The sequence below is a fragment of the Crinia signifera genome, chromosome 1 (genome assembly GCF_055691185.1).
Source record: "Crinia signifera chromosome 1, ASM5569118v1, whole genome shotgun sequence".
NCBI lineage: Eukaryota > Metazoa > Chordata > Amphibia > Anura > Myobatrachidae > Crinia > Crinia signifera.
In genome coordinates, this window is record NC_139217.1 from 4,996,947 (window position 1) to 5,019,450 (window position 22,504).

Below are 22,504 nucleotides of genomic sequence, written 5' to 3' on the forward strand. Positions count from 1 at the left end.
GACTGCTGGGTAATATGTAGGAGCTCGCTATGGGTGTGGCTGAGATGGTCATTATGTGACATTGTACTACCAATGTGTGACTATGGAGACGTGCGGCTGACTGCTGGGTAATATGTAGGAGCTCGCTATGGGTGTGGCTGAGATGGCCATTATGTGACACTGTACTACCAATGTGTGACTATGGAGACGTGCGGCTGACTGCTGGGTAATATGTAGGAGCTCGCTATGGGTGTGGCTGAGATGGTCATTATGTGACACTGTACTGCCAATGTGTGACTATGGAGACGTGCGGCTGACTGCTGGGTAATATGTAGGAGCTCGCTATGGGTGTGGCTGAGATGGTCATTATGTGACATTGTACTACCAATGTGTGACTATGGAGACGTGCGGCTGACTGCTGGGTAATATGTAGGCGCTCGCTATGGGTGTGGCTGAGATGGTCATTATGTGACACTGTACTACCAATGTGTGACTATGGAGACGTGCGGCTGACTGCTGGGTAATATGTAGGCGCCGCTATGGGTGTGGCTGAGATGGTGATTATGTGACATTGTACTACCAATGTGTGACTATGGAGACGTGCGGCTGACTGCTGGGTAATATGTAGGAGCTCGCTATGGGTGTGGCTGAGATGGTCATTATGTGACATTGTACCACCAATGTGTGACTATGGAGACGTGCGGCTGACTGCTGGGTAATATGTAGGCGCTCGCTATGGGTGTGGCTGAGATGGTCATTATGTGACATTGTACTACCAATGTGTGACTATGGAGACGTGCGGCTGACTGCTGGGTAATATGTAGGAGATCGCTATGGGTGTGGCTGAGATGGTCATTATGTGACATTGTACTGCCAATGTGTGACTATGGAGACGTGCGGCTGACTGCTGGGTAATATGTAGGAGCTCGCTATGGGTGTGGCTGAGATGGTCATTATGTGACACTGTACCACCAATGTGTGACTATGGAGACGTGCGGCTGACTGCTGGGTAATATGTAGGAGCTCGCTATGGGTGTGGCTGAGATGGTCATTATGTGACACTGTACTACCAATGTGTGACTATGGAGACGTGCGGCTGACTGCTGGGTAATATGTAGGAGCTCGCTATGGGTGTGGCTGAGATGGTCATTATGTGACACTGTACCACCAATGTGTGACTATGGAGACGTGCGGCTGACTGCTGGGTAATATGTAGGAGCTCGCTATGGGTGTGGCTGAGATGGTCATTATGTGACACTGTACTACCAATGTGTGACTATGGAGACGTGCGGCTGACTGCTGGGTAATATGTAGGCGCTCGCTATGGGTGTGGCTGAGATGGTCATTATGTGACACTGTACTACCAATGTGTGACTATGGAGACGTGCGGCTGACTGCTGGGTAATATGTAGGAGCTCGCTATGGGTGTGGCTGAGATGGTCATTATGTGACATTGTACTACCAATGTGTGACTATAGGGACGTGCGGCTGACTGCTGGGTAATATGTAGGAGCTCGCTATGGGTGTGGCTGAGATGGTCATTATGTGACATTGTACTACCAATGTGTGACTATGGAGACGTGCGGCTGACTGCTGGGTAATATGTAGGAGCTCGCTATGGGTGTGGCTGAGATGGTCATTATGTGACATTGTACCACCAATGTGTGACTATGGAGACGTGCGGCTGACTGCTGGGTAATATGTAGGCGCTCGCTATGTGTGTGGCTGAGATGGTCATTATGTGACATTGTACCACCAATGTGTGACTATGGGGACGTGCTGCTGACTGCTGGGTAATATGTAGGAGCTCGCTATGGGTGTGGCTGAGATGGTCATTATGTGACATTGTACTACCAATGTGTGACTATGGAGACGTGCGGCTGACTGCTGGGTAATATGTAGGAGCTCGCTATGGGTGTGGCTGAGATGGTCATTATGTGACACTGTACCACCAATGTGTGACTATGGAGACGTGCGGCTGACTGCTGGGTAATATGTAGGCGCTCGCTATGGGTGTGGCTGAGATGGTCATTATGTGACACTGTACTACCAATGTGTGACTATGGAGACGTGCGGCTGACTGCTGGGTAATATGTAGGAGCTCGCTATGGGTGTGGCTGAGATGGTCATTATATGACACTGTACTACCAATGTGTGACTATGGAGACGTGCGGCTGACTGCTGGGTAATATGTAGGAGCTCGCTATGGGTGTGGCTGAGATGGTCATTATGTGACACTGTACTACCAATGTGTGACTATGGAGACGTGCGGCTGACTGCTGGGTAATATGTAGGAGATCGCTATGGGTGTGGCTGAGATGGTCATTATGTGACATTGTACTGCCAATGTGTGACTATGGAGACGTGCGGCTGACTGCTGGGTAATATGTAGGCGCTCGCTATGGGTGTGGCTGAGATGGTCATTATGTGACATTGTACTACCAATGTGTGACTATGGAGACGTGCGGCTGACTGCTGGGTAATATGTAGGCGCTCGCTATGGGTGTGGCTGAGATGGTCATTATGTGACACTGTACTACCAATGTGTGACTATGGAGACGTGCGGCTGACTGCTGGGTAATATGTAGGCGCTCGCTATGTGTGTGGCTGAGATGGTCATTATGTGACACTGTACTACCAATGTGTGACTATGGAGACGTGCGGCTGACTGCTGGGTAATATGTAGGAGGTCGCTATGGGTGTGGCTGAGATGGTCATTATGTGACATTGTACTACCAATGTGTGACTATGGAGACGTGCGGCTGACTGCTGGGTAATATGTAGGAGCTCGCTATGGGTGTGGCTGAGATGGTCATTATATGACACTGTACTACCAATGTGTGACTATGGAGACGTGCGGCTGACTGCTGGGTAATATGTAGGAGCTCGCTATGGGTGTGGCTGAGATGGTCATTATGTGACATTGTACTACCAATGTGTGACTATGGAGACGTGCGGCTGACTGCTGGGTAATATGTAGGAGCTCGCTATGGGTGTGGCTGAGATGGTCATTATGTGACATTGTACTACCAATGTGTGACTATGGAGACGTGCGGCTGACTGCTGGGTAATATGTAGGCGCTCGCTATGGGTGTGGCTGAGATGGTCATTATGTGACATTGTACTGCCAATGTGTGACTATGGAGACGTGCGGCTGACTGCTGGGTAATATGTAGGAGCTCGCTATGGGTGTGGCTGAGATGGCCATTATGTGACACTGTACTACCAATGTGTGACTATGGAGACGTGCGGCTGACTGCTGGGTAATATGTAGGAGCTCGCTATGGGTGTGGCTGAGATGGTCATTATGTGACATTGTACTACCAATGTGTGACTATGGAGACGTGCGGCTGACTGCTGGGTAATATGTAGGAGGTCGCTATGGGTGTGGCTGAGATGGTCATTATGTGACACTGTACTACCAATGTGTGACTATGGAGACGTGCGGCTGACTGCTGGGTAATATGTAGGAGCTCGCTATGGGTGTGGCTGAGATGGTCATTATGTGACACTGTACTACCAATGTGTTACTATGGAGACGTGCGGCTGACTGCTGGGTAATATATAGGAGCTCGCTATGGGTGTGGCTGAGATGGTCATTATGTGACACTGTACTACCAATGTGTGACTATGGAGACGTGCGGCTGACTGCTGGGTAATATGTAGGAGCTCGCTATGGATGTGGCTGAGATGGTCATTATGTGACACTGTACTACCAATGTGTGACTATGGAGACGTGCGGCTGACTGCTGGGTAATATGTAGGAGCTCGCTATGTGTGTGGCTGAGATGGTCATTATGTGACATTGTACTACCAATGTGTGACTATGGAGACGTGCGGCTGACTGCTGGGTAATATGTAGGAGCTCGCTATGGGTGTGGCTGAGATGGTCATTATGTGACACTGTACTACCAATGTGTGACTATGGAGACGTGCGGCTGACTGCTGGGTAATATGTAGGAGCTCGCTATGGGTGTGGCTGAGATGGTCATTATGTGACACTGTACTACCAATGTGTGACTATGGAGACGTGCGGCTGACTGCTGGGTAATATGTAGGAGCTCGCTATGGGTGTGGCTGAGATGGTCATTATGTGACACTGTACCACCAATGTGTGACTATGGAGACGTGCGGCTGACTGCTGGGTAATATGTAGGAGCTCGCTATGGGTGTGGCTGAGATGGTCATTATGTGACATTGTACTACCAATGTGTGACTATGGAGACGTGCGGCTGACTGCTGGGTAATATGTAGGCGCTCGCTATGGGTGTGGCTGAGATGGTCATTATGTGACACTGTACTACCAATGTGTGACTATGGAGACGTGCGGCTGACTGCTGGGTAATATGTAGGAGCTCGCTATGGGTGTGGCTGAGATGGTCATTATGTGACACTGTACCACCAATGTGTGACTATGGAGACGTGCGGCTGACTGCTGGGTAATATGTAGGAGCTCGCTATGGGTGTGGCTGAGATGGTCATTATGTGACACTGTACCACCAATGTGTGACTATGGAGACGTGCGGCTGACTGCTGGGTAATATGTAGGAGCTCGCTATGGGTGTGGCTGAGATGGTCATTATATGACACTGTACTGCCAATGTGTGACTATGGAGACGTGCGGCTGACTGCTGGGTAATATGTAGGAGGTCGCTATGGGTGTGGCTGAGATGGTCATTATGTGACATTATACTACCAATGTGTGACTATGGAGACGTGCGGCTGACTGCTGGGTAATATGTAGGCGCTCGCTATGGGTGTGGCTGAGATGGTCATTATGTGACACTGTACTACCAATGTGTGACTATGGAGACGTGCGGCTGACTGCTGGGTAATATGTAGGAGCTCGCTATGGGTGTGGCTGAGATGGTCATTATGTGACATTGTACTACCAATGTGTGACTATGGAGACGTGCGGCTGACTGCTGGGTAATATGTAGGAGCTCGCTATGTGTGTGGCTGAGATGGTCATTATGTGACATTGTACCACCAATGTGTGACTATGGAGACGTGCGGCTGACTGCTGGGTAATATGTAGGAGCTCGCTATGGGTGTGGCTGAGATGGTCATTATGTGACACTGTACTACCAATGTGTGACTATGGAGACGTGCGGCTGACTGCTGGGTAATATGTAGGAGATCGCTATGGGTGTGGCTGAGATGGTCATTATGTGACATTGTACTGCCAATGTGTGACTATGGAGACGTGCGGCTGACTGCTGGGTAATATGTAGGAGCTCGCTATGGGTGTGGCTGAGATGGTCATTATGTGACATTGTACTACCAATGTGTGACTATGGAGACGTGCGGCTGACTGCTGGGTAATATGTAGGAGCTCGCTATGGGTGTGGCTGTAGAAGGGACGTACACGTATACTGGCCAGGCACTGTACATACTGCATACATTGTACATACAGCAGCCTCCATGTACAGTAGTACACACTCACCTGTGCAGCACGTTCCCATTTTCAAAGGCTGCAAATCCCAATAGGAAGAATTTGCAGAGATTCAGCATTCCCAGAGCCACGTACGACACAGTGAACGTCAGACCGATCAGGCAGTACGGAGTCCCGCAGCACTCAGCAACACTGCATTATAATAGATAGAGGTAACACTGCATTATAATATACACAGAGAGTAACACTGCATTATAATATACAAAGAGAGTAACACTGCATTATAATATACACAGAGAGTAACACTGCATTATAATATACACATATATACAGACTCATAACAGTGCATTATAATATACAGCGGCAATAACAATATAAACATACTCAGACATAGAGGGAGAATAGAATAGATGGCGAGTGTAGCGAGCCAACGTGCCGGCAGCATGGTGAGCGCAGCGAGCCTGCAAGGGGCTTTGTTGCACTCACCCTGCTATCTGAGTCCGGCCAGTTGGGATCTTGATGTCGGGCTAATCTCTCACTTTCTGAAACTCTCACCCTATTACATTTGGCCCCAGAGGTGGAAAATCCTGCACTATGGAGTTCAGTGAGAGACACAGGAAATCTACAGCTGAATATCTCCAGAGAGGGAATATGGATATATATATATGACGAAGTCCGCAAGTGACGAAACGCGTCAGGGCGTGGCCTACGACGTTCCTGCTGCTCTGGCTACTGGTGTCCCCGACGTGCTGTGAATCTCTACGCTTCCCTGCAATCCAGCTCGGCGGCGTTTGAGTCCAAGCGAGGTCCTGGTCCTGGTACAGTGTGAGCAGCCTATGCCTATGGTTTTAAAACCCATGCCTTGTGGTACCCAGTCCACAGTGTTTTTATATGTGGTACGAGTCTAATCTTACCTACATCCGGGAATACATTTTTAATAAATTTCATACTTTGAAATATTACACCATGAAGCGCCTTCTTTCTGCTCACTTATATATATATATATATATATATATATATATATATATATATATATTCGGGCGGGCTTACTAGTATATCTAGCTATCTATTGACATGTGTGTTTTCTTCCACAGGACCAGTGAATTAACTGTGGGAGACAATGTAGTCAGTTGTAGTGGGTTTTTCCTCTTTGGGGGCATTGTCTCCCGCTGCCTGACGATTCATCCTGCGGTTTCAATAGCAGACGGAGGAGCTTCAGTCACGGCAGCTGCCTCCTCTGCTCTCACATAGAGATGGAGCTGGCAGCCGGCTGACACTAGGGGGAGCTGCTGCACACAACTCCTCCCAGGCTGTACAGTAGCTGGCTGGCTAAAACACTCTGCTGCCAACTGCCCCACTAGTATTTAGCAACTACCACGGAGGAAAAACCCACAGGTAGGCACGGACAGCACCTGTACCACACTGCAGTGGGGGGGGGGGGGGTCTTTAATAAATGTTGGCAGCAATGATTTTGTGTGTTCCTAGATTTTTAATGAGGTGTGTGGTGTTTTTAAAGGGAATGTTGCATTTGTTACTTGAAATAGGAGTGTGTATTCTTAAGTAAAACAGGTGTGTGCACGTGCGTTTGTGTGAAAGAGGCGTATGTGTGTCTGAGATAAAGAGGCGTATGTGTGCCTGAGGTAAAGAGGCGTGTGTGTGCCTGAGGTAAAGAGGCGTGTGTGTGCCTGAGGTAAAGAGGCCCATGTGTGCCTGAGGTAAAGAGGCGTATGTGTGCCTGAGGTAAAGAGGCCTATGTGTGCCTGAGGTAAAGAGGCCTATGTGTGCCTGAGGTAAAGAGGCCTATGTGTGCCTGAGGTAAAGAGGCCTATGTGTGCCTGAGGTAAAGAGGCCTGTGTGTGCCTGAGGTAAAGAGGCCTATGTGTGCCTGAGGTAAAGAGGCGTGTGTGTTCCTGAGGTAAAGAGGCGTATGTGTGCCTGAGGTAAAGAGGCCTATGTGTGCCTGAGGTAAAGAGGCCTATGTGTGCCTGAGGTAAAGAGGCCTATGTGTGCCTGAGGTAAAGAGGCCTATGTGTGCCTGAGGTAAAGAGGCCTATGTGTGCCTGAGGTAAAGAGGCCTATGTGTGCCTGAGGTAAAGAGGCCTATGTGTGCCTGAGGTAAAGAGGCCTATGTGTGCCTGAGGTAAAGAGGCCTATGTGTGCCTGAGGTAAAGAGGCCTATGTGTGCCTGAGGTAAAGAGGCCTATGTGTGCCTGAGGTAAAGAGGCCTATGTGTGCCTGAGGTAAAGAGGCCTATGTGTGCCTGAGGTAAAGAGGCCTATGTGTGCCTGAGGTAAAGAGGCCTATGTGTGCCTGAGGTAAAGAGGCCTATGTGTGCCTGAGGTAAAGAGGCCTATGTGTGCCTGAGGTAAAGAGGCCTATGTGTGCCTGAGGTAAAGAGGCCTATGTGTGCCTGAGGTAAAGAGGCCTATGTGTGCCTGAGGTAAAGAGGCCTATGTGTGCCTGAGGTAAAGAGGCCTATGTGTGCCTGAGGTAAAGAGGCCTATGTGTGCCTGAGGTAAAGAGGCCTATGTGTGCCTGAGGTAAAGAGGCCTATGTGTGCCTGAGGTAAAGAGGCCTATGTGTGCCTGAGGTAAAGAGGCCTATGTGTGCCTGAGGTAAAGAGGCGTGTGTGCCTGAGGTAAAGAGGCCTATGTGTGCCTGAGGTAAAGAGGCCTATGTGTGCCTGAGGTAAAGAGGCCTATGTGTGCCTGAGGTAAAGAGGCCTATGTGTGCCTGAGGTAAAGAGGCCTATGTGTGCCTGAGGTAAAGAGGCCTATGTGTGCCTGAGGTAAAGAGGCCTATGTGTGCCTGAGGTAAAGAGGCCTATGTGTGCCTGAGGTAAAGAGGCCTATGTGTGCCTGAGGTAAAGAGGCCTATGTGTGCCTGAGGTAAAGAGGCCTATGTGTGCCTGAGGTAAAGAGGCCTATGTGTGCCTGAGGTAAAGAGGCGTATGTGTGCCTGAGGTAAAGAGGCGTATGTGTGCCTGAGGTAAAGAGGCGTGTGTGTGCCTGAGGTAAAGAGGCGTGTGTGTGCCTGAGGTAAAGAGGCGTGTGTGTGCCTGAGGTAAAGAGGCGTGTGTGTGCCTGAGGTAAAGAGGCGTGTGTGTGCCTGAGGTAAAGAGGCGTGTGTGTGCCTGAGGTAAAGAGGCGTGTGTGTGCCTGAGGTAAAGAGGCGTGTGTGTGCCTGAGGTAAAGAGGCGTGTGTGTGCCTGAGGTAAAGAGGCGTATGTGTGCCTGAGGTAAAGAGGCGTGTGTGTGCCTGAGGTAAAGAGGCGTGTGTGTGCCTGAGGTAAAGAGGCGTGTGTGTGCCTGAGGTAAAGAGGCGTATGTGTGCCTGAGGTAAAGAGGCGTGTGTGTGCCTGAGGTAAAGAGGCGTGTGTGTGCCTGAGGTAAAGAGGCGTATGCGTGCCTGAGGTAAAGAGGCGTAAGCGTGCCTGAGGTAAAGAGGCGTATGTGTGCCTGAGGTAAAGAGGCGTATGTGTGCATGAGGTAAAGATGCGTATGTGTGCCTGAGGTAAAGAGGCGTATGTGAATCTGAGGTAAAGAGGTGTATGTGTGCCTGAGGTAAAGAGGCGTAAGTGTGCCTGAGGTAAAGAGGCGTATGTGTGCCTGAGGTAAAGAGGCGTATGTGTGCCTGAGGTAAAGATGCGTATGTGTGCCTGAGGTAAAGAGGCGTATGTGAATCTGAGGTAAAGATGCGTATGTGTGCCTGAGGTAAAGAGGCGTATGTGAATCTGAGGTAAAGAGGCGTGTGTGTGCCTGAGGTAAAGATGCGTATGTGTGTCTGAGGTAAAGAGGTGTATGTGTGCCTGAGGTAAAGAGGCGTCTGTGTGCCTGAGGTAAAGATGCGTATGTGTGTCTGAGGTAAAGAGGTGTATGTGTGTAAGTGATAAACCTGTGTGTCTGTGTGTGCGCGTCTGAGTGAAATTCGTATGTGTGCATGGCTAAGTGAAAGAGGCGTGTGTGCGTCTGACAGATAAGTTTATGCGTGTTTACATATGCCCTGTGTGTGTGCGTGTAGCGGGGCACCAACATGTCTCATGCCTCCGGGCAACTTGGGAACAATGACGCCACTGCACAGGACTTGCTTGTGTAAGATGCTTCCCGATATAAACTCATTATATCAGTATATAACTGCGGAGCTGCCCTGTATTTCTGTAATGTCCCTGACCATACACAATAGGATTATTCCTAGATAGGATGTGTCAGCATAGACATTATAGTATCATGTTGTTTCTTATTACGATATATAAATGAAGTAGTGATTTATATGAGGATAGCTTGCTTAGTATTACAGTTACAGATATAATTTATCAGTAAAGAAAAGAGTGTCTTTTTATGGTGCACCTGGAGAAGAATTAATCATAAAACGTCACTTTTATTTCATTAATTAAAATAGTTGCGAATTATAAAAAAATTGACAAGACATAAGACAACATATAGTGAAAAATAAAAAAGGATAGATATCCTTCACCTAGTGGAAACCCCACTGACTAATCTCCCAATAGTAACTTGAATTATATCGCTGCTGAGCTGCGTTGTGTAATAATCATTTATTTGTAAAAGTGGTTCTGGTTAACTGTAATAGTCTACAAAGTTGCAATTATGCCCTGGGCTCTCTAAGGACCTGAGGAAGCTTTTTTGCGAAAGCGTACGCTCGACACTACACACCTAGTGTATTTAATACCCCACTCTCCCCTCCCCACTTACTAATTGTATATTTTGAACTGTTGGCTGCGTGAGGGGTCACCGTTGGACACGGTCCCCTACCCTAGACACTGACACGGTATCTGGCGCCAGAACCGGTAGTGTCCCTGTCTGTTCTAAAACCCACGAGAGCGAGGAAGTGCACGCAGGCACTCCTCTGATGTAGCTCTGTGGGAGAACACAGGACGTGAATTCACTGGCTCCAGTAAGCCAGCAGCAGCGCTGAGACGGAATTGTGTCCGTGCTCAGGCGCCTGCCAGCAGCTACCTTAGAGAGCCCAGGGCATATTTGCAACTTTGTAGACTATTATAGTTAACCAGAACCACTTTTACAAATAAATGATTATTACACAACGCAGCTATAATTCAAGTTACTATTGGGAGATTAGTCAGTGGGGTTTCCACTAGGTGAAGGATATCTATCCTTTTTTATTTTTCACTATATGTTGTCTTATGTCTTGTCAATTTTTTTATAATTCGCAACTATTTTAATTAATGAAATAAAAGTGACGTTTTATGATTAATTCTTCTCCAGGTGCACCATAAAAAGACACTCTTTCCTTTACTGATAAATTTTGTCCTTTCCGTGTCTATGGTAGCACACCCTCGCATTTATTAAAATTGATTGCTGTTACTAATACATTGAGGGTCCATTTCTGTATACAAATCTATGTATTTCTGTGCGACTGACTACACCTGTTTTCAGCTTCCTACCAGTTACAGATATAGATATAAGTATTGTGAGGACACTCGTGCATTCATGTGGGCGGACCTGTATCCGGCATCATCAGTGTGGACAAAAGACCTAGGCTTCCATCCAACCAGCACCCGGCTACCCAGGATGCCTTGCGTGGACTGACCAATTGAAGAGTCCGAAGATGCGACCTCATCACCCTTTGTCTATCTGGTAATATATATTCCAGGTGGCCACCTTGGAAAAAAAACATCCATAAAACAAGTATTGACATCAACTTGAATACATATATAATAAAAAATGGAATAATAAAATATTGGGATTAAATGCGTGTATATTTCTTTAAGACTAAATTTGCGCATACAGAATCTATCACTCCATCTAATACCCTAAACAGGGTTACCTTGCTGCTATATATCCTGCTGCTATATATTCAACTCATTGAAAAATATTATCCAGAGACACTAACTGTAATAGCCACAGCTACAATACCTGAGGTTATATTTGCATGTGACCATATAAGTCAGCAGGTCGTGGATCCTGGACTGGGAGCACTTTGTCTTAAAGAAATATACTCGCATTTAATCCCAATATTTTATTATTCCATTTTTTTATTATATATGTATTCAAGTTGATGTCAATACTTGTTTTATGTATGTTTTTTTCCTAGGTGGTCACCTGGAATATATTGTATATTTTATATCTGTATAATAAATGTGATATACCATTGATTAATTCTAATTTATTTGTGTGAGTGTATTCATCCATGGTGCAATGATTAATTGGATAATAGCGCAGTAACTCAAATAATTTTTGGGCTCTATACCTTTGTTTTATCACTACATCAGTGCATGAGACTAAATCTCTCTGTGCACGGATGTGAGATAATTCTATGCACACACACTTGTGTGTAACAGAGAACTGCAGCTGAGTTATACTTTTACCTATATAAAACAAAAAAAAAAAAAATTTTATTTATAAAAAAACTATTTCTTGTATACATCAGATAGCGCCTAAATTAACACTATTTTATAGTGGCTGTTTCTATCTGGTAATATAACCAATCACATGGGCCCTGAGGGCCTGAGCGGGTTCTGTATCGCTGTGAGGGTGAATCTCGTTGCAGTGCTTTTTACACTAAAGCCCATTTCTGCCGGAGTAAAAACCTTTCTGTGCCTGGATTTACTTGTTCTACATCTATTATAGAAAACCACTATTTCAAGCTAAACAATCCCACACAGGTTTGATCCGGGAGCCTGTGCCTGGCAGCCAGCTAGAAGATGTTTTGTGACATCCGCCCCCTCTACCCCCACATGACATGGCGAGGGCTGTGAGCGTACGGCAGCCATAGTTAGTGCCCATAGTTATAGTGTGGTCCGTGCATGCTTAGTAATGCACCTAACTGGGCTCTTATACCCCGTGTACAAGCGTTATAGGAAGCAGCAGGAAACGAGGCGCTCCTCTGGTGATAGAGGAGCACATGCAATCACTACATGGCGGGGATAGCCTCACCTGTTCAGGAAGATGAAGATGGACCCCTGCTGGCCCAGGATTGCCGGCTTAGAAGACACAGTGTTGTGTAGGTGAAGGATGAATAACACCAGCCAGAAAACCAGGAAGATCAGGGGTACAGCCAGCCGTGACCAGAGTGACATCCCCAGAGCCACTAGTCGGTACGGTTCGGTCACCTGAGAGAGGGAACACGTTACACCCTGCAGAGGCTAGGTCCATGGACGCTACAGGGAGACGTCCACCACCCGCGTACGGCGTGCGAGATCCACCGCCCCCATCCTACCTGTAACATCTCCTCCCAGGCTGCATGGAAGAGGCCGAGGAGCACTCGCAGGCTGGACAACCCGATGTACATCACCACCATCAGAGTGAGGCCTGTGGAGACGGCGTGCAGAAGAGGCAGGGCGAGCAGAGGAAGGGCAGCCATCCGGGCTAACAGCGGCAGGGCGGGGGCACTGAAGAGGTACAGCTGGCGCGTCCGCATGAGCAGTGAGCAGAGCATGCCCACCATCACCAGTCCTGCAGGGCAGACACAACACACTATGATGAGCGGCAGGGCGGGGGCACTGAGGAGATACAGCTGGCGCGTCCACATGAGCAGTGAGCAGAGTGTGCCCACCATCACCAGTCCTGCAGGGCAGACAACACACACTATGATCAGCGGCAGGGCGGGGGCACTGAGGAGATACAGCTGGCACGTCCGCATGAGCAGAGCGTGCCCACCATCACCAGTCCTGCAGGGCAGACACAACACACTATGATGAGCGGCAGGGCGGGGGCACTGAGGAGGTACAGCTGGCGCGTCCACATGAGCAGTGAGCAGAGTGTGCCCACCATCACCAGTCCTGCAGGGCAGACACAACACACACTATGATGAGCGGCAGGGCGGGGGCACTGAGGAGGTACAGCTGGCGCGTCCGCATGAGCAGTGAGCAGAGCGTGCCCACCATCACCAGTCCTGCAGGGCAGACACAACACACTATGATGAGCGGCAGGGCGGGGGCACTGAGGAGATACAGCTGGCGCGTCCACATGAGCAGTGAGCAGTGTGTGCCCACCATCACCAGTCCTGCAGGGCAGACAATACACACTATGATCAGCGGCAGGGCGGGGGCACTGAGGAGGTACAGCTGGCGCGTCCACATGAGCAGTGTGTGCCCACCATCACCAGTCCTGCAGGGCAGACAACACACACTATGATCAGCGGCAGGGCAGGGGCACTGAGGAGATACAGCTGGCGCGTCCGCATGAGCAGTGAGCAGTGTGTGCCCACCATCACCAGTCCTGCAGGGCAGACACAACACACTATGATGAGCGGCTAGACGGGGGCACTGAGGAGGTACAGCTGGCGCGTCCACATGAGCAGTGAACAGAGCGTGCCCACCATCACCAGTCCTGCAGGGCAGACACAACACACTATGATCAGCGGCAGGGCGGGGGCACTGAGGAGGTACAGCTGGCGCGTCCGCATGAGCAGTGAACAGAGCGTGCCCACCATCACCAGTCCTGCAGGGCAGACACAACACACTATGATCAGCGGCAGGGCGGGGGCACTGAGGAGATACAGCTGGCGCGTCCACATGAGCAGTGAGCAGAGCGTGCCCACCATCACCAGTCCTGCAGGGCAGACACAACACACACTATGATAAGCGGCAGGGCGGGGGCACTGAGGAGGTACAGCTGGCGCGTCCACATGAGCAGTGAGCAGAGCGTGCCCACCATTACCAGTCCTGCAGGGCAGACACAACACACACTATGATGTGCGGCAGGGCGGGGGCACTAAGGAGGTACAGCTGGCGCGTCCGCATGAGCAGTGAGCAGAGCGTGCCCACCATCACCAGTCCTGCAGGGCAGACACAACACACACTATGATCAGCGGCAGGGCGGGGGCACTGAGGAGGTACAGCTGGCGCGTCCGCATGAGCAGTGAGCAGAGCGTGCCCACCATCATCAGTCCTGCAGGGCAGACACAACACACACTATGATTAGCGGCAGGGCGGGGGCACTGAGGAGGTACAGCTGGCGCGTCCACATGAGCAGTGAGCAGAGCGTGCCCACCATCACCAGTCCTGCAGGGCAGACAAAACACACTATGATCAGCGGCAGGGCGGGGGCACTGAGGAGGTACAGCTGGCGCGTCCGCATGAGCAGTGAGCAGAGCGTGCCCACCATCATCAGTCCTGCAGGGCAGACACAACACACACTATGATGTGCGGCAGGGCGGGGGCACTGAGGAGGTACAGCTGGCGCGTCCGCATGAGCAGTGAGCAGAGTGTGCCCACCATCACCAGTCCTGCAGGGCAGACACAACACACTATGATTTGCGGCAGGGCGGGGGCACTGAGGAGGTACAGCTGGCGCGTCCACATGAGCAGAGCGTGCCCACCATCACCAGTCCTGCAGGGCAGACACAACACACACTATGATGAGCGGCAGGGCGGGGGCACTGAGGAGGTACAGCTGGCGCGTCCACATGAGCAGTGAGCAGAGCGTGCCCACCATCACCAGTCCTGCAGGGCAGACAACACACACTATGATGAGCGGCAGGGCGGGGGCACTGAGGAGGTACAGCTGGCGCGTCCACATGAGCAGTGATCAGAGAGTGCCCACCATCACCAGTCCTGCAGGGCAGACTAAACACACTATGATCAGCGGCAGGGCGGGGGCACTGAGGAGGTACAGCTGGCGCGTCCGCATGAGCAGTGAGCAGAGCGTGCCCACCATCATCAGTCCTGCAGGGCAGACACAACACACACTATGATGTGCGGCAGGGCGGGGGCACTGAGGAGGTACAGCTGGCGCGTCCGCATGAGCAGTGAGCAGAGTGTGCCCACCATCACCAGTCCTGCAGGGCAGACACAACACACTATGATTTGCGGCAGGGCGGGGGCACTGAGGAGGTACAGCTGGCGCGTCCACATGAGCAGAGCGTGCCCACCATCACCAGTCCTGCAGGGCAGACACAACACACACTATGATGAGCGGCAGGGCGGGGGCACTGAGGAGGTACAGCTGGCGCGTCCGCATGAGCAGTGAGCAGAGCGTGCCCACCATCACCAGTCCTGCAGGGCAGACACAACACACTATGATCAGCGGCAGGGCGGGGGCACTGAGGAGGTACAGCTGGCGCGTCCACATGAGCAGTGTGTGCCCACCATCACCAGTCCTGCAGGGCAGACACAACACACACTATGATCAGCGGCAGGGCGGGGGCACTGAGGAGGTACAGCTGGCGCGTCCACATGAGCAGTGAGCAGAGTGTGCCCACCATCACCAGTCCTGCAGGGCAGACAACACACACTATGATGAGCGGCAGGGCAGGGGCACTGAGGAGATACAGCTGGTGCGTCCACATGAGCAGTGAGCAGAGCGTGCCCACCATCACCAGTCCTGCAGGGCAGACACAACACACACTATGATCAGCGGCAGGGCGGGGGCACTGAGGAGATACAGCTGGCGCGTCCGCATGAGCAGAGCGTGCCCACCATCACCAGTCCGGCAGGGCAGACAACACACACTATGATGAGCGGCAGGGCGGGGGCACTAAGAAGGTACAGCTGGCGCGTCCGCATGAGCAGTGAGCAGAGTGTGCCCATTATCACCAGTCCTGCAGGGCAGACACAACACACTATGATGAGCGGCAGGGCGGGGGCACTGAGGAGATACAGCTGGCGCGTCCGCATGAGCAGTGAGCAGAGCGTGCCCACCATCACCAGTCCTGCAGGGCAGACAACACACACTATGATGAGCGGCAGGGCGGGGGCACTGAGGAGGTACAGCTGGCGCGTCCGCATGAGCAGTGAGCAGAGCGTGCCCACCATCACCAGTCCTGAAAGGCAGACAACACACACTATGATGAGCGGCAGGGCGGGGGCACTGAGGAGATACAGCTGGCGCGTCTGCATGAGCAGTAAGCAGAGCGTGCCCACCATCACCAGTCCTGCAGGGCAGACAACACACACTATGATGAGCGGCAGGGCGGGGGCACTGAGGAGGTACAGCTGGCGCATCCACATGAGCAGTGAGCAGAGTGTGCCCATTATCACCAGTCCTGCAGGGCAGACACAACACACTATGATGAGCGGCAGGGCGGGGGCACTGAGGAGGTACAGCTGGCGCGTCCGCATGAGCAGTGAGCAGAGCGTGCCCACCATCATCAGTCCTGCAGGGCAGACACAACACACACTATGATCAGCGGCAGGGCGGGGGCACTGAGGAGGTACAGCTGGCGCGTCCGCATGAGCAGTGAGCAGAGCGTGCCCACCATCATCAGTCCTGCAGGGCAGACACAACACACACTATGATCAGCGGCAGGGCGGGGGCACTGAGGAGGTACAGCTGGCGCGTCCGCATGAGCAGTGAGCAGAGCCTGCCCACCATCATCAGTCCTGCAGGGCAGACACAACACACACTATGATGTGCGGCAGGGCGGGGGCACTGAGGAGGTACAGCTGGCGCGTCCGCATGAGCAGTGAGCAGAGTGTGCCCACCATCACCAGTCCTGCAGGGCAGACACAACACACTATGATTTGCGGCAGGGCGGGGGCACTGAGGAGGTACAGCTGGCGCGTCCACATGAGCAGAGCGTGCCCACCATCACCAGTCCTGCAGGGCAGACACAACACACACTATGATGAGCGGCAGGGCGGGGGCACTGAGGAGGTACAGCTGGCGCGTCCACATGAGCAGTGAGCAGAGCGTGCCCACCATCACCAGTCCTGCAGGGCAGACAACACACACTATGATGAGCGGCAGGGCGGGGGCACTGAGGAGGTACAGCTGGCGCGTCCACATAAGCAGTGAACAGAGCGTGCCCACCATCACCAGTCCTGCAGGGCAGACAAAACACACTATGATCAGCGGCAGGGCGAGGGCACTGAGGAGGTACAGCTGGCGCGTCCGCATGAGCAGTGAGCAGAGCGTGCCCACCATCATCAGTCCTGCAGGGCAGACACAACACACACTATGATGTGCGGCAGGGCGGGGGCACTGAGGAGGTACAGCTGGCGCGTCCGCATAAGCAGTGAGCAGAGTGTGCCCACCATCACCAGTCCTGCAGGGCAGACACAACACACTATGATTTGCCGCAGGGCGGGGGCACTGAGGAGGTACAGCTGGCGCGTCCACATGAGCAGAGCGTGCCCACCATCACCAGTCCTGCAGGGCAGACACAACACACACTATGATGAGCGGCAGGGCGGGGGCACTGAGGAGGTACAGCTGGCGCGTCCGCATGAGCAGTGAGCAGAGCGTGCCCACCATCACCAGTCCTGCAGGGCAGACACAACACACTATGATCAGCGGCAGGGCGGGGGCACTGAGGAGGTACAGCTGGCGCGTCCACATGAGCAGTGTGTGCCCACCATCACCAGTCCTGCAGGGCAGACACAACACACACTATGATCAGCGGCAGGGCGGGGGCACTGAGGAGGTACAGCTGGCGCGTCCACATGAGCAGTGAGCAGAGCGTGCCCACCATCACCAGTCCTGCAGGGCAGACAACACACACTATGATGAGCGGCAGGGCAGGGGCACTGAGGAGATACAGCTGGCGCGTCCGCATGAGCAGTGAGCAGAGCTTGCCCACCATCACCAGTCCTGCAGGGCAGACACAACACACACTATGATCAGCGGCAGGGCGGGGGCACTGAGGAGGTACAGCTGGCGAGTCCACATGAGCAGTGAGCAGAGTGTGCCCACCATCACCAGTCCTGCAGGGCAAACAACACACACTATGATGAGCGGCAGGGCAGGGGCACTGAGGAGATACAGCTGGCGCGTCCGCATGAGCAGTGAGCAGAGCGTGCCCACCATCACCAGTCCTGCAGGGCAGACACAACACACACTATGATCAGCGGCAGGGCGGGGGCACTGAGGAGGTACAGCTGGCGCGTCCACATGAGCAGTGAGCAGAGTGTGCCCACCATCACCAGTCCTGCAGGGCAGACAACACACACTATGATGAGCGGCAGGGCAGGGGCACTGAGGAGATACAGCTGGTGCGTCCACATGAGCAGTGAGCAGAGTGTGCCCACCATCACCAGTCCTGCAGGGCAGACAACACACACTATGATGAGCGGCAGGGCAGGGGCACTGAGGAGATACAGCTGGCGCGTCCGCATGAGCAGTGAGCAGAGCGTGCCCACCATCACCAGTCCTGTAGGGCAGACACAACACACACTATGATCAGCGGCAGGGCGGGGGCACTGAGGAGGTACAGCTGGCGCGTCCACATGAGCAGTGAGCAGAGTGTGCCCACCATCACCAGTCCTGCAGGGCAGACAACACACACTATGATGAGCGGCAGGGCAGGGGCACTGAGGAGATACAGCTGGTGCGTCCACATGAGCAGTGAGCAGAGCGTGCCCACCATCACCAGTCCTGCAGGGCAGACACAACACACACTATGATCAGCGGCAGGGCGGGGGCACTGAGGAGATACAGCTGGCGCGTCCGCATGAGCAGAGCGTGCCCACCATCACCAGTCCGGCAGGGCAGACAACACACACTATGATGAGCGGCAGGGCGGGGGCACTAAGAAGGTACAGCTGGCGCGTCCGCATGAGCAGTGAGCAGAGTGTGCCCATTATCACCAGTCCTGCAGGGCAGACACAACACACTATGATGAGCGGCAGGGCGGGGGCACTGAGGAGATACAGCTGGCGCGTCCGCATGAGCAGTGAGCAGAGCGTGCCCACCATCACCAGTCCTGCAGGGCAGACAACACACACTATGATGAGCGGCAGGGCGGGGGCACTGAGGAGGTACAGCTGGCGCGTCCGCATGAGCAGTGAGCAGAGCGTGCCCACCATCACCAGTCCTGAAAGGCAGACAACACACACTATGATGAGCGGCAGGGCGGGGGCACTGAGGAGATACAGCTGGCGCGTCTGCATGAGCAGTAAGCAGAGCGTGCCCACCATCACCAGTCCTGCAGGGCAGACAACACACACTATGATGAGCGGCAGGGCGGGGGCACTGAGGAGGTACAGCTGGCGCATCCACATGAGCAGTGAGCAGAGTGTGCCCATTATCACCAGTCCTGCAGGGCAGACACAACACACTATGATGAGCGGCAGGGCGGGGGCACTGAGGAGGTACAGCTGGCGCGTCCGCATGAGCAGTGAGCAGAGCGTGCCCACCATCATCAGTCCTGCAGGGCAGACACAACACACACTATGATCAGCGGCAGGGCGGGGGCACTGAGGAGGTACAGCTGGCGCGTCCGCATGAGCAGTGAGCAGAGCGTGCCCACCATCATCAGTCCTGCAGAGCAGACACAACACACACTATGATCAGCGGCAGGGCGGGGGCACTGAGGAGGTACAGCTGGCGCGTCCGCATGAGCAGTGAGCAGAGCCTGCCCACCATCATCAGTCCTGCAGGGCAGACACAACACACACTATGATGTGCGGCAGGGCGGGGGCACTGAGGAGGTACAGCTGGCGCGTCCGCATGAGCAGTGAGCAGAGTGTGCCCACCATCACCAGTCCTGCAGGGCAGACACAACACACTATGATTTGCGGCAGGGCGGGGGCACTGAGGAGGTACAGCTGGCGCGTCCACATGAGCAGAGCGTGCCCACCATCACCAGTCCTGCAGGGCAGACACAACACACACTATGATGAGCGGCAGGGCGGGGGCACTGAGGAGGTACAGCTGGCGTGTCCACATGAGCAGTGAGCAGAGCGTGCCCACCATCACCAGTCCTGCAGGGCAGACAACACACACTATGATGAGCGGCAGGGCGGGGGCACTGAGGAGGTACAGCTGGCGCGTCCACATGAGCAGTGAACAGAGCGTGCCCACCATCACCAGTCCTGCAGGGCAGACAAAACACACTATGATCAGCGGCAGGGCGAGGGCACTGAGGAGGTACAGCTGGCGCGTCCGCATGAGCAGTGAGCAGAGCGTGCCCACCATCATCAGTCCTGCAGGGCAGACACAACACACACTATGATGTGCGGCAGGGCGGGGGCACTGAGGAGGTACAGCTGGCGCGTCCGCATAAGCAGTGAGCAGAGTGTGCCCACCATCACCAGTCCTGCAGGGCAGACACAACACACTATGATTTGCGGCAGGGCGGGGGCACTGAGGAGGTACAGCTGGCGCGTCCACATGAGCAGAGCGTGCCCACCATCACCAGTCCTGCAGGGCAGACACAACACACACTATGATGAGCGGCAGGGCGGGGGCACTGAGGAGGTACAGCTGGCGCGTCCGCATGAGCAGTGAGCAGAGCGTGCCCACCATCACCAGTCCTGCAGGGCAGACACAACACACTATGATCAGCGGCAGGGCGGGGGCACTGAGGAGGTACAGCTGGCGCGTCCACATGAGCAGTGTGTGCCCACCATCACCAGTCCTGCAGGGCAGACACAACACACACTATGATCAGCGGCAGGGCGGGGGCACTGAGGAGGTACAGCTGGCGCGTCCACATGAGCAGTGAGCAGAGCGTGCCCACCATCACCAGTCCTGCAGGGCAGACACAACACACACTATGATCAGCGGCAGGGCGGGGGCACTGAGGAGGTACAGCTGGCGCGTCCACATGAGCAGTGAGCAGAGTGTGCCCACCATCACCAGTCCTGCAGGGCAGACAACACACACTATGATGAGCGGCAGGGCAGGGGCACTGAGGAGATACAGCTGGCGCGTCCGCATGAGCAGTGAGCAGAGCTTGCCCACCATCACCAGTCCTGCAGGGCAGACACAACACACACTATGATCAGCGGCAGGGCGGGGGCACTGAGGAGGTACAGCTGGCGCGTCCACATGAGCAGTGAGCAGAGTGTGCCCACCATCACCAGTCCTGCAGGGCAGACAACACACACTATGATGAGCGGCAGGGCAGGGGCACTGAGGAGATACAGCTGGCGCGTCCGCATGAGCAGTGAGCAGAGCGTGCCCACCATCACCAGTCCTGCAGGGCAGACACAACACACACTATGATCAGCGGCAGGGCGGGGGCACTGAGGAGGTACAGCTGGCGCGTCCACATGAGCAGTGAGCAGAGTGTGCCCACCATCACCAGTCCTGCAGGGCAGACAACACACACTATGATGAGCGGCAGGGCAGGGGCACTGAGGAGATACAGCTGGTGCGTCCACATGAGCAGTGAGCAGAGCGTGCCCACCATCACCAGTCCTGCAGGGCAGACACAACACACACTATGATCAGCGGCAGGGCGGGGGCACTGAGGAGATACAGCTGGCGCGTCCGCATGAGCAGAGCGTGCCCACCATCACCAGTCCTGCAGGGCAGACAACACACACTATGATGAGCGGCAGGGCGGGGGCACTGAGGAGGTACAGCTGGCGCGTCCGCATGAGCAGTGAGCAGAGTGTGCCCATTATCACCAGTCCTGCAGGGCAGACACAACACACTATGATGAGCGGCAGGGCGGGGGCACTGAGGAGATACAGCTGGCGCGTCCGCATGAGCAGTGAGCAGAGCGTGCCCACCATCACCAGTCCTGCAGGGCAGACAACACACACTATGATGAGCGGCAGGGCGGGGGCACTGAGGAGGTACAGCTGGCGCGTCCGCATGAGCAGTGAGCAGAGCGTGCCCACCATCACCAGTCCTGAAAGGCAGACAACACACACTATGATGAGCGGCAGGGCGGGGGCACTGAGGAGATACAGCTGGCGCGTCTGCATGAGCAGTAAGCAGAGCGTGCCCACCATCACCAGTCCTGCAGGGCAGACAACACACACTATGATGAGCGGCAGGGCGGGGGCACTGAGGAGGTACAGCTGGCGCGTCCGCATGAGCAGAGCGTGCCCACCATCACCAGTCCTGCAGGGCAGACAACACACACTATGATGAGCGGCAGGGCGGGGGCACTGAGGAGGTACAGCTGGCGCATCCACATGAGCAGTGAGCAGAGTGTGCCCATTATCACCAGTCCTGCAGGGCAGACACAACACACTATTATGAGCGGCAGGGCGGGGGCACTGAGGAGGTACAGCTGGCGCGTCCGCATGAGCAGTGAGCAGAGCGTGCCCACCATCACCAGTCCTGCAGGGCAGACAACACACATTATGATCAGCGGCAGGGCGGGGGCACTGAGGAGGTACAGCTGGCGTGTCCGCATGAGCAGTGAGCAGAGCGTGCCCACCATCACCAGTCCTGCAGGGCAGACACAACACACACTATGATGAGCGGCAGGGCGGGGGCACTGAGGAGGTACAGCTGGCGTGTCCGCATGAGC

General features: G+C 53.9%; 1 protein-coding gene across 4 annotated transcripts in view; it reads right to left on the reverse strand.

Annotated features, from left to right (window-relative positions):
* LOC146059253 (RING finger protein 145-like) overlaps nt 1-22,504 on the reverse strand; it is a 66,549-nt gene that overhangs the window by 34,471 nt on the left and 9,574 nt on the right. For all 4 annotated transcript variants that reach the window (XM_083171617.1, XM_083171392.1, XM_083171533.1 and 1 more), the window contains 3 exons: nt 12,569-12,804; nt 12,286-12,461; nt 5,426-5,566 (listed from right to left, as the gene is read on the reverse strand). In XM_083171617.1, the coding sequence (XP_083027743.1) occupies nt 5,426-5,566; nt 12,286-12,461; nt 12,569-12,804 (553 nt within the window). The remainder of the gene's footprint in view (nt 1-5,425; nt 5,567-12,285; nt 12,462-12,568; nt 12,805-22,504) is intronic.